The sequence below is a fragment of the Mustela lutreola genome, chromosome 10, assembly GCF_030435805.1.
Source record: "Mustela lutreola isolate mMusLut2 chromosome 10, mMusLut2.pri, whole genome shotgun sequence".
In the NCBI taxonomy this organism is placed as follows: domain Eukaryota; kingdom Metazoa; phylum Chordata; class Mammalia; order Carnivora; family Mustelidae; genus Mustela; species Mustela lutreola.
Window position 1 is genome coordinate 45,922,145 of NC_081299.1, and position 12,163 is coordinate 45,934,307.

Genomic DNA, 12,163 nt, shown 5'->3' on the forward strand with positions numbered 1-12,163 from the left:
TCTCATACATATTACTTTAAAAAATATTTTTCTTTTACATCGTGTTTGGAAACATTAATAGGAATGATAAGAATGAATAAAATTAGCTTTTATCTTAACACATCATCTTTTATCATATTTCTCATATGGTAAAATATTTAAAATGTACTCAAAAATAACAGAGGGGTGAAGATTCATAAAATCTGAAGGACTATAACATTTGACAGTTTTACTTTTCTTTTTGTAGGTATTGCACAATGAAGAGAACATTGAGTAAAAGGTGATATGCTCAGAAGTTACAAAACTGGGCCCCACAAAATAGCTCCACATAGTAGGTGTTCAATAAACATTTTCGTAACGCTTGAAATCTCTTCTCAATGAATACATGCAGTGATTCATCAGTGAACCATGTAATTTACTAATAAATGAATAAGTAAAAAGTTTTACCATAATGATCATAATCACTCCCTTCCCCCATAATAAAAGTAAAATGCTTGCACAGCACCTTGAGTTTCATCATGGAATCTTGACATAACTTGTCTCCCCGAGCTGCAGAAACCTCATCAATCCCAATCAGCTTGGCCTTGTACCGGACCCCTTCACCTTTAAATCTCTTTATCAAAGTGGCTTCACTGCGATCCTGACCTAAAAACAGAGAAAAGCAGGATTCAGGTATGTAGGTATGCAGGTCCCATTGTCTTTAAATATCTCAAGTGCTGAGCTTCCTTCTCTGGTTTCTAAGAAAGTTAAATCACTGGGTGGAGTAGGAAAGAAGGCTGATTCTATCCTTTTAAATTTAAATTTAAATTTAAAAATTAAAAAAAAAAATTAAACTTAAAAATTCTGATTCTATCCTTTAAAATCCAAACGAAAATTAGTTTTCTCAGATCCTCTGCTTTCTCAGGCAAGAAAAACAAAAAACAAAACAAACAAACAAAAAAACGAGTTAAAAATAACCAATCCCAATGGGGCATTAAGATAATTAAATCAGACAACACATGTTAAGCTCCCAAAACAGAGCTTAATACACACCAGGTATTCAACAAATAATCACCACCTACTAAGAGTTCAGGTCTGACATTCTTGTTAGAGTAGAATTAGCACCGAGCCTCTTTGGCATTTCCAGCGTTTCATATGACTTTGGCCAGGGTCCAAGACCTTCTTACACCCAGTTCCATGGGCTGTTTTATAGTGAGACTCCAGAGTAATTGCTTTGTATCAAGTAATGACCCAGGGACAATTATCAAAAAATGGTTTTATGATATCTCTTCTGCTAACTCCTGTGTGTGTGTATAGAAAGAGGCTACTTGGTATGGTGAGCCCATACCCTGCAATAGCCTTTCTCGGTAATTATTAACATAATAATTTGCTAGGTTGTGTCAACCAGACATTCAAATACATCCACATAAAATAAGGACAGTAAAGTTTCTGTGAGCTGAGTGTTTCTTGGGAGATGTTTTATAAACTTGATCCCTACTCTTCGTAAAACCTCAACCATATCCATTTTCTAGACAAAGAGTACAAACATCACAGAATTCAAGGAGCTTGCCCCTAGCTCACCCAGTCAGAAAAAAAGAAGAATGCACAGGAATTAAAATTTCTAATATCATCAAACTTTCATAAACTTTGCAACCATGGTTCCTAAAACCTGGGGCACTCTTGTCTTCTGATGCTCACGTCCCAGAACATCACAAACTTGAACTTCCAACACCTCCTCCATCAAGCCTGCCATCATGGGGCAGAATGAGCTGAGTGAGAAAGAACTCAGCCTACTTCCCTTTACCTATATGATGTGCAAACTAAGGTCTTTCTATAATGTGGCTGAGATTTATTGGAGCTGAAAACAGAGGAAAAACAGCAACAATAGTTAACACTCCATAATGCTTTTCAATTGAAAAAACATTAACCTGCGGTTCACTTATTTATTCAGTCGTCCCTCACTGAGAGTCTACTCTGTGCCAGATGCTATAACTCACTGCAACAGACGTAGGAGACAAAGTCTGTGCCCCTACAAGCTCGAGATTTTGGCGACCAGAAATTAAAATGCACAACGTGCTATGCTAGTTGTGTAAGAAGGCGGCAGCTTTGGTGGACATCTTCATTTCGAATCATGGCTTTCTCACTTGAAAACCAACTAAACTGTCTACTGAGCCTTAGTTTCCTCATCTGTCAAATATGGATACAGTATCTATGTTCAGATTTATGGTGAATAGTAACTTATAGGAGAGAGTATGTGCGAAGCACAGATTCACGTGGTTAAGTTCTAGAAAATGGCAGCTGTTGCCACTATTACCAGCCCAGTAAAGAAGCACATAGAAGATACGATGCTGAGGGAGGGAGGGCACAAAGCAGAAACGTCTGCAGAGTCGGACTCTTAATTGCCAGCTGGTGCTTTATCCCACTGTACCCTTGCTAACTCCTGGTATATTCAAGCCTTTGAATCATATCCCACAAAGCAGATATAACACAGGGATGATAATTCAGAACCTATAATCAATGTAAAAATTCAGCCTCAGGATTCTGTGAGGGCGGATGTCAGAGACTAAAGCACAGAACAAAGAAGACACTTGCCATGATACACCCTGCACAGACATCTAGCTCAACACCACAGCTGTGGTCCTACAGGTCACCGCTCTCTGCATGATCATGCAAAGTTGGGTGGGGGCGGCCTAGGGCTGGCTCTGGCTCTTGGGAAGGATATGGGTTCCAGATACCGTCTCTGCCTCTTCAACACAGGACAGTATTTCAGTCATAATCATATCCCTTTCACTGTGTGGGGCTTCTCCAAGCTCTATACAGGAAGCATTTATTAGGGTCTGTTTAAAGCACATTGTCCATACCAACTTGTATAGCCCCAGAAATAACCCTAGACATATGTGTGGTCATTCACGGTTTTATAAATGAGGATCTAAACTGAACATCTGAGAGGCCAAGTAACTTGTCCAAAACTGCTGAGTGTGACCTGAACCCAGAGCTATCTGAGCCAAAGCCCAGACTTCTGGTTTGCAGGTGTCCTATGTTTTCAAGCTTGTGCTCTTAACCACCAGGATGAATTGCTTCTCGCTCTCCCTGACTTCCTCATCTTTATATGGTACCAAAACTCACCTGCCCCAGATCTGTCAATACCTAATACACTGACAGCATTAAAACTCCACTGGAGAGACAACTTGAAAATGCAACAAACAGCTTCCGGCCTCCACATCATGTCCCAGAAAATGTCTATGGGTCAGACACAAAGACAGCCTTAAGAAACATTTGTCAAGGCACAGAGCTCTGCCAAGGAGGACACTTCATAGGGAGGCAGAGCCAGCCCAGGTGAACGAGGGCAGAGATTAATAAGAAAATATTAGGCCATTTAGAGGAAAGTAGGGAGCCCCATTTAGATTAGGACCCAGGGCCAAGCTAATTTGTATGAAGGGCACTTACGCAGTAGATAATCTGGTTTCTCATTAAATGCTCCACCATTAAAAGGGTAATTTTTCATGAGCACATCTTGAGCAAGGTCTCCGTTATATTAGTAAAGAAATAAATAACAGACATAGGAGCCATAAGGCTGTTTCATCAGAGACACATATGATGTGAGGGTAGTAGCATAAGGGTCAGTCTTCATGTGTCCCAAGTCATCATGAATCCCCAGCCTTTTTTGCTGAAAGCCCCACTGACCCTACGCTTCAGGATGGACGAAAGAAGGGACACGGGCTTTAGGAAAATCACCAACACTGTCACTCTCAGTTCTGGACCACTCACTCTACCAATCACTGTGCCAAGATTTTCTATGCAAGGTAGCCCTCCCGCTGCTCTATAAGTTAGACTCTGCCACCTGCCCTGTTTTATGGAAGATGATGTCAGTGACCAACATCAACAGCAGAACTGGAATCTTTAACAGCATTACTGAGATATAATTTCCATACCATTCAATTCCCTCTTCTGAGGAATATAATTCACTGGTTTTAGTACATTCATAGAGTTGTACAGCTATCATCACTAGCTAACTGCGTAACATTACCTTCACTCCCAAAATAAGCCCTGCTCCCATCAGCAGTCACTCCCCATCTCCCCGAAACCAGCCTAGGCAAGCACTAGTCCATTTGCTGTCTATGGATTTGCCGATTCTTAGTATCACACCATTTCTCCCAGAGTGCCCCTTCTCTCCTAGGTATAATCCTGGGTCATATGGTAACTCTATGTTTAAATTTCTGAAAAACTATTAGTGTTTTTCCAAAGTGACTGTAACCGGTTTATCATCCTGCCTGCAAAGTATGAGGATTTCAGCTTCTCTACCAGATTTTCTTGCCAATATTTCTGTTCATCTTTAGACAAATACTTCTGATTGTCTTTTTTGCTTTAGCCGGCCTTATGAGTGTTTAGCGATATTGGAGTTTTGTTTTGCGTTTTCCTCAGGACTGATGATGTTGAGCATCTTTTCTTGTGCTCACTTTTCCTTTGCATATATCTTCGTGGAAGAAACTATTCAAATCCGACATCGTCAGGACACCTGGCTGGCTCAGTCAGAAGAGCGTACAACTCTTGATCTCGGGACTGTGAGTTCGAGCCCCACCCTGGGCGTAGAGATTGCTTAAAAACAAAATAATAAAATCTTAGAATAATAATAAAAAGGAAGAAAATCTGACATAGGCAAATCTGACAGCCTGAGTTTGAGCCCAGGTGTTATGACAAAGGTCATGCTTGGCTAAAAGCCCTTTGGCATTGGTCCACCTTACTCCGTGTTCGGTTAGGGCACTTGCCACATCTTACTTTGTGTCACAGTTATTTGAGTAGACCCCTTATGGAGCCTGCAGCAAACTTGCAGCTATCTTACTCTTAAAGACAAGTATCCTATAAACACATACACTGTGCCTGACCTTCTGAGACCTTCTCCCCCTTACTCCTCCAGGGCTACCAGAAATAGGCACTGTCATCATTCTATGAATGAAGAACCCAAAGCCAGAGAGGTAAGTAAAATTAGTGCAAACTGAGCTAGGAAGAGAATCTCTCTTGTACCAGGCCAAGACCTGAGATCTTCCACTGGAAGGCAAGAGGGTTCAATGGCCCAGAACAAGAGCTCTGGATTCCAAGGATCTGCATTCTGGTCCCAGCTCTCCCACACATTCTCCTCATTGTGTTGTGTTGGGTAAGATCCTTCCATGTCTGCTACAGTGTCTTTCTCCTCTGAAGAGTAGCTAATAACCACTGTTCCCATAGGACCACCGTGTAGGTCAAAGAAATGACACACAGACAGCAACATAGGCCAGTGACTGGCCAATCGGAGCTCACGTGTGCAAGGCAGGCTATGTTCTACAGCTTTGCCCTGCTGTTGTCTGGGGCTGGAGGGCACTGTCTTGCCCTGTCTCTGTCCATCTCCACACCCCACTCCTCACTCCATACCTGAGGTCTCAGCACAGTACCATATGCCCAGGGCTCCTCTGATCCCAAGGGTCTATCTGGGAGGTCCCCTTGAAAATGCCTCCATAATATTCTCCTGATACTCCCCCCTTGCATTCTCCCGAGGACTCAATCTCATTTGTAATAATCTGTTTAAATCCAGCCTTCTGCTTAGTCTGTAAGTTCCAGAATGTAGAGAGCTATGATGGAATTGTTCACCAAGGTACCAGGGCACAGCATTTTTCTAGCACACTATCCCCTCACAGCACCTGACACGGCATCTGTGACACCTCACTGACTTTGTCCTCATGCCTCCTTCTCTGCACTTGAGCTCCATGGGGGTGGGGGCTGAACGGATTCATCTCTGGTTTCTGAACTAGCGTGGCACCTGGCACAGAGTGGACTGGCGGTGCCCAGGTCTACTGAATAACTGAATAAATGAATGAATTTATTTCTTTACTCAAAAGAGACAAGTGGACTCCCAGAGTCAGAATCACTACGGGGAAGTGTAAGGGGTCACGGAACACCCCTTCCATACAGACCCTATTTCAAATCCATTCTGTCAGTGTAATTCATTTAGTCTCCAAGGAATAAAATCCCTAATGGGATAAAGTCAATGTCACACCCACGGTTATTTTAACGTTGCCTTTGCGTTGAGCCATTAAGGAAGAGCCTTTCTCAACCCCATCACAAACCTGCTCCCCTTACAACCCAGGAAATGTCTCTCCTTGGAATTTAAATTGAAGCAGTCCCCAGGGGGCACTGAGCAAACTCCCCTGTTCTGAACAGTCCTCAAAGCTGCTGTCAGGAAGAACACCGAGACCCTGTCTTGGAGTAGAAGGTGCTGCCGGTGATGTGACGGTCCCACGCGGGGAGTGACCTTGCAGAAGCTCCAACTAACAAGCACCCCTATCAGAAGTCAGGGTCCAGAGGAAGCAGGCAATTCGCATTTTTTTATGACACTGAGTAGAGAGGTAGAATCCACGAGAATAACACGAGGCCTCCCACTTCAGGCTGTTCGTTGAAGACGGCTATTGGCCAAATAAAAGCTAGGTCACACCCAAGGTTAATTTCCCTTTATCCCCCCGACTCATCACGGATTGTAATGAGCCCGGCCACAGGAACACACGCAAGAGCCAAGCTGAGTGTGTTGCTGTGCTCAGCCTGACTGTGAGTTCTTTTTTAACTTCTGATAGGGAAGAGTATTTCCCTGTCTGGCAGAGGTCACCTTCAACAAATTCCTCCCAGTGAGCTGAGCGCTCACGTGTAGGTTTGGATGGATACTGAAACGTCTCAGGAAGTGTCTCAGTCAGCTAGGGCTACTGGAACAAAGATCCCATAGGGTGGGGGCTTGAACAACAGTCTCGGGGGTCCAAAGTCCAAGACCAACGTGCTGGCTGATTCTGTTCTGCGTGAGAGCTTTCTTCTTGGTTTGCAGATTGCCGTGTCTTCCCACTGTAGACAGAGAGTGCGTGTGTGGGGGATCTATCCCTCTTCATACAAGGGCATTAATCCCATCACAGGTAGACTCTCATGACTTAATCTAAACCTAATTACCTCCCAAAGGCCCCACTTCCAGTACCATCACACTGGGGAGCTAGGGCTTCAAGGTATGAATTTTCTAGGGTGTCTGGGGGCAAGACAGAAAGACACCAATATTTAGTCCATATAATGGCGGCCAGGATTTGGAAGGAAGGGAAGAAAGCTGGGATGATCCCTGAAGACAAGCCTGTTCCAGTTTCATAAACTGTCTTACTGAGGACTCACAATATCTTGCGGGGGGTGAGGGGGGCACAGGGAAGTGAGGTCAGTGGCACAAGGTCACACAAGTGAGGAGCACGGTGTCTAACTCTTTGGAGTCCAATGACCTTTCAGGAGCTCTGTGACTTCATGTGTGTCTAATATAGGGAAGGTTATTTCGCTTCTCTGAGTGTTTGTTCTCCATCTGCAGAACACCGTCGTTAACTGCACTGCTCTCGAGGACAGTGAGAAGGATTAGATGAAACAACACACATTTTACTCTTAGCACACTCCCTGGCACAACACAGTCATTCAGTACATATTTATTACTTTCCTCCTCCCCAAATAATATATTTCGCATTAAGCACCAGTGGCCCAAAGCTAACCATAGCAAAGCCTATTGCAGTAGGAGTGATGGCCCCAGCTGTTTGGGAAATACTTGTGGTTGCCTGGGAATAAGGGTGCAATTAGGAACAGGATGTTCCTTCCTGAAGGCAGTCGGGAGATCACCTTATGAATTATTAACACAATACCCAAACTGAGACACCCTCCCTCCTCCTGCATATCTATCTGAATCACCAGGCCATCCATCTTGATGATAAGAACATTTCAAAGAGGTTTTTTTCTCCCGCTGCCTGTCCAACAAGATTCTGCCCATTGCCCAAAGAGCTCTATTGTCTGTTAGGTTGTCCAATTTAAGAAAAGATTGTGGGGGGAATTTCAGAGCCCAGCAGCAGAGATAACTTATTTTATTTAGAATTCTATCATGCAATTATCCAGGTGTTGATTTGCAATGGACAAATAATTACGTATACTGGCTGCGTAGGAGAGAAGGCTGATTTTGTGTAATTAACTAGCCGGGTAGCGAGCAGAATAAGGGGAACAACACACTTAGGGGGCTGTTAAAATGTGCTTTTATGAACATGGTTGCTGTCATTACTGCTAAAAGGTAAACTAATTAAAGAGCCAAATAATATTCAACCTATTATTCATGCACACATTCCCTTAAAGAGATGTTCTTCACTGGTACTTCCGAAAAGGACTCTCTGTAAAGAGCATCTGGAATCCACGGGCATCTTCCCTGGCCAAGTCAAGTACTAAGATTCCAAAGATTCTAACTCGAGAGTCTGGGAATCTGCATTTTCAAAGACTGGCCTAGGATTCGGAGGCTGAGTCAGACTAGGAACAAGTGAAGTGTAAAGCAGGGACCTTTGGTGACCCTCATATGAGGGACCCAATCCTTACGCTCAGATACTTTGTATTTCTTTCATTTCCGTTTTATTTAAGGTCTACTAAGACTTCTTCCTGTTTCTTTCTGTTTTCCTCCCTGTGGGCAAACACAGAAACCTCCCGGTTTTAAGAATGTGAAGATATCTGTAATCCTCTGTGGAGACGGAGGAGCCTGGTGTGTCCTGCTACCGTGGCCTGTCTGGGACCATCCAGTCTAGCTTCCCATCCACAGCTGTATTGGTCCATGCCTGCTCCCTGAGAGCCTGAGGACCCCACACACGGCTGGCTTCATGAGTGGTTTATGGTGGGGCTTGTTTCCTTCTTCCGGCGGGTCAGGGGACAAGCTAAACTAGCGTGTGTTGCCACGAGTGTCAGACCAAAGCACGGACCAGGCTTTAAAGGATACGTACATCCTTCTCGATCGTGCTTTCACTCCTCATAACGGCTGAGTGTGGCACGCACCGTTAGCCTCTTACAGATGAGAGCACGGAGGCTCTGAGAGGGTAGAGACTGGCCCGAGAGAGCTGGGACAGGGCAGAGCCAGGAGTGCCAAACAGCACGTGGTCTTGATCCGAAGAAGTTTCAAGGAGGAGATTCTGAAGATTTGGGCTGGGTAAGAAGCAGGAGCATGGAGGGAGTGGGGAGGGCTGGTCTGAAGCCACAGCCCCAGCATTTTTTTTTTCTGTCATTTGCAACCAAAAGTGTTCTATTAGGGGAGCCACGCTGCATGGAGGAAGGCAGAGGGTGCAGATAAAATACCAAAGGTGTGGGGGCAGGGCGGGGCAAGGAAGGGAGAAGAACAGCGTTGGGATGGGCCTTCTCAGCTGGCTTTGACATTCGGAAGCCTTTCAGCCTAGAGAAAGTCACTTCTCCCTGCAAAGGAGGACAGCAACACTCCCCTTGTATGATTACTATCAATGCAGTCGTGTTATTTGAAGCACCCAGCACAGCTGGGCAGCTCCTGGCCAGTACCTCATGTTGACAATCTTTTCATCCCTTTCCCATGGACTGCAGACTATGAGGTGTGTCTCCCAGACCCAGTTTCAGGTCTGAAGGCTCATCTCCCCAAAGTGACACGCTGGCCTAGGAAGGTTCTAGGGTGAGCGGCTCTCAGGAATCGCCTTCCAGGGGGACCAGGGTGGCTCAGTGGGTTAAGCCTCTGCCTTCAGCCCAGGTCATGATCTCAGGGTCCTGGGATCAAGGCCTGCATCTGGCTCTCTGCTCAGCAGGGAGCCTGCCTCCCTCTCTCTCTCTCTCTCTGCCTACTTGTGATCTCTCTCTCTGTGTCAAATAAATAAATAAAATATTAAAAGAAAAAAAGAAAGAAAGAAATCGCCTTCCACCAAAAAGAGTCCTATTGCCCTCACTTTACCCCCTGGTGTGTTTTGATCCGTAACACTAACAAACTTCCGCAGGGCTGTGTAACTAAAGTGCCCTATAACTTTTAAAAGCCTAAATGTTCTTCAGAAGCATTTAAGTACAGATTTTAGTATTTCTTTGAGCACTTGAATGACCCAAAGTTTTGGTTTTTGTTTTGTGATGGTATCAGAGATGATGTTTTACTTCAATGAGGGTGTTGGGGGAGAGAAAAAAAAAAATCATCATTTTCTCTATCCTTATAGGTTCTTGGCTGAGACCCTCCTATCATAAAGGACAGAGTAACAGGAGAAAAACAAACACAAATTTAGTAACACGTACTCCTCCTGTATATGTGGGAGAGACAATGGAGTGACTCTCACCTCACTCCCTGGGGTCCCGGTAGCTCACCTTCCATCAGCAGGGGTGATTATACATATGGGTATAAAAGTCCAAGCCCCCGGCCTCAATTTGCAGATTTGGGACAATGCTGAAGGACAGGGCAGAGCTCCGTGGGTAACGTGGGGTCAGCTGAGGTCCTGGCTGCGGCTACATCAAAGCCCACCTCCTGGCTCTGTCCAGTCCTGCCACCTGCACTCCCCATTGGCGCTGATTCTGGGGCCTTCCCTGATGAGATCTCTGGGTCTGCCATTGGTTTCCTGGAAACCTGATCAAAGCCCTGCACAAAATAAATGCATTTGAGTGAGAGTACTCTGCAAGACAAGGGAGTCATGATGTGGAGAGGCAAGCCACCATGTGCCTGCCTGCGATAGCCCAACGGTGACAGAAGGAAGGCTCGGAGGCAGCATCCAAAGCTCACATAATGTACAGTGATGCTGACATCCCGTGAGATGAAGCCTGTTCGAGAAGGTACATCCAGGGTGAACTCCCTCTCACCAAATGCATGGCGAAGTCCCCTGGCAAACGTATTGAATATTCCCCGGGCGTCCCGGGCAGGTGAGTCTGCAGGAATGAGTGGAGCAACCAGCAACCCAAGGGCATCCTCACTACCACCGGATCTGGGAGGTACGGTGGGGTTTGCTTTTCTGAAAGTCCCAAGACGGCCCCCCGCCACCCCCACCACCGCTGCGGCAACAAATGCACATCCAGCAGACACTAGGCATTTACAAACCCTGAAAACAGATGACAAGTGAAGACAATCTTGTTTTCCGATAAAAAATAACACATACATTTTTAAACCTTTTCTATTTCCATTCTTTACAACAACTGGGTTTTTGTTTTGTTTTTTGTTTTGTTTTTCCCCTTTCTAGTTACAAAGTGAAGCATGCTCAAACCTTACAATTTGGAAAATTCAGGAGAGGGAAAAGGGGGGGGGGGGAGATAGTCACCCAGAATACCTCCCGGGGGGGGGAGGTAATCAATGGCTTCACGGGAGTAGTTGCTCTTCCAAACTTTTTCCTAAGTGTATACATACACGAACACCAACTTCTTCTTCTTCTTTTTTTTTTTAAATACCTATTTTTTTAAAGATTTTATTTATTTATTTTACAGACAGAGATCACAAGCAGGCAGAGAGAGAGGAGAAAGCAGGCTCCCTGCTGAGCAGAGAGCCCAATGCAGGGGCTCGATCCCAGGACCCTGGGATCGTGACCTGAGCCAAAGGAAGAGGTTTTAACCTACTGAGTCACCCAGGCACCCCCGAACACCCACTTCTAAAAAATGTTCTCATGCTCTAAGCCTGCAGCTTGCTTCTTCCATTTGGCAGTGCATTATACCTTTTCTCCATATTGGTATTTTTTGTGACATGATTCTTAGTGGCTGCATAAAATCCCATCACACCATAGACATATCATAATTCATCTAACCAATCCCCCTCATCATCAGTTAACGATGTTTCCAGTTAAAAACAGTGCAAACAAATACGATAGGGAAAACCCCTCCTAAAGCAGTAGAGGAATGGATTCTTCCCTGTGAGGATGCCTCTGTAGAGTATCAGGATTGATGCTTCATTATCTTCCCCTCCTCCTCTTCCACTCCAGAAAAGTGCGGGCTCGAAACAGACAAATGTCTGAAAACAAACGCACCTCTCCCGATGTCTTTCTTTGGAAGAAGCACAGGAGGGCGAGGGAAAGTTGTCTGTATGATTTGGATTACAAAAGAATCCTTGTAAGCTCGGGCCCTGTTGCCCACGGGAAGCCGGTGGACTGGGAGCAGAGGAGAGAGAAGCAGGAGAATGGGATTTATTCGGCGAGCTGGGGTCATAGTGCAGCCCACGGCAGCCGAACCCCCAGTTTGGAGCTCTCACCCAATGTGGATGAACACTTGGGATGTGAAAGCCTGCTCTCGGACCCAGACAGAGGTTAATTAAACCACAGATGGACAAGGGTTTCTATTTTCACACGCAGCCTGCAATTGGCCAAGAACTTCCTTCTGCGCAGCTACAACTTCCATGGGGTCATCTCCATTAGGGAAAAAAAACAAGAGGATTTAATTGGGTGTCTCTGTTGCCAACTTG

At 45.1% G+C, this 12,163-nt stretch overlaps 1 protein-coding gene across 6 annotated transcripts in view; it reads right to left on the reverse strand.

Moving 5' to 3' along the window:
• Positions 1 to 12,163, reverse strand: part of DAB1 (DAB adaptor protein 1) — a 1,141,240-nt gene that overhangs the window by 145,535 nt on the left and 983,542 nt on the right. For all 6 annotated transcript variants that reach the window (XM_059136979.1, XM_059136977.1, XM_059136982.1 and 3 more), the window contains one exon: positions 485 to 624. In XM_059136979.1, the coding sequence (XP_058992962.1) occupies positions 485 to 624 (140 nt within the window). The remainder of the gene's footprint in view (positions 1 to 484; positions 625 to 12,163) is intronic.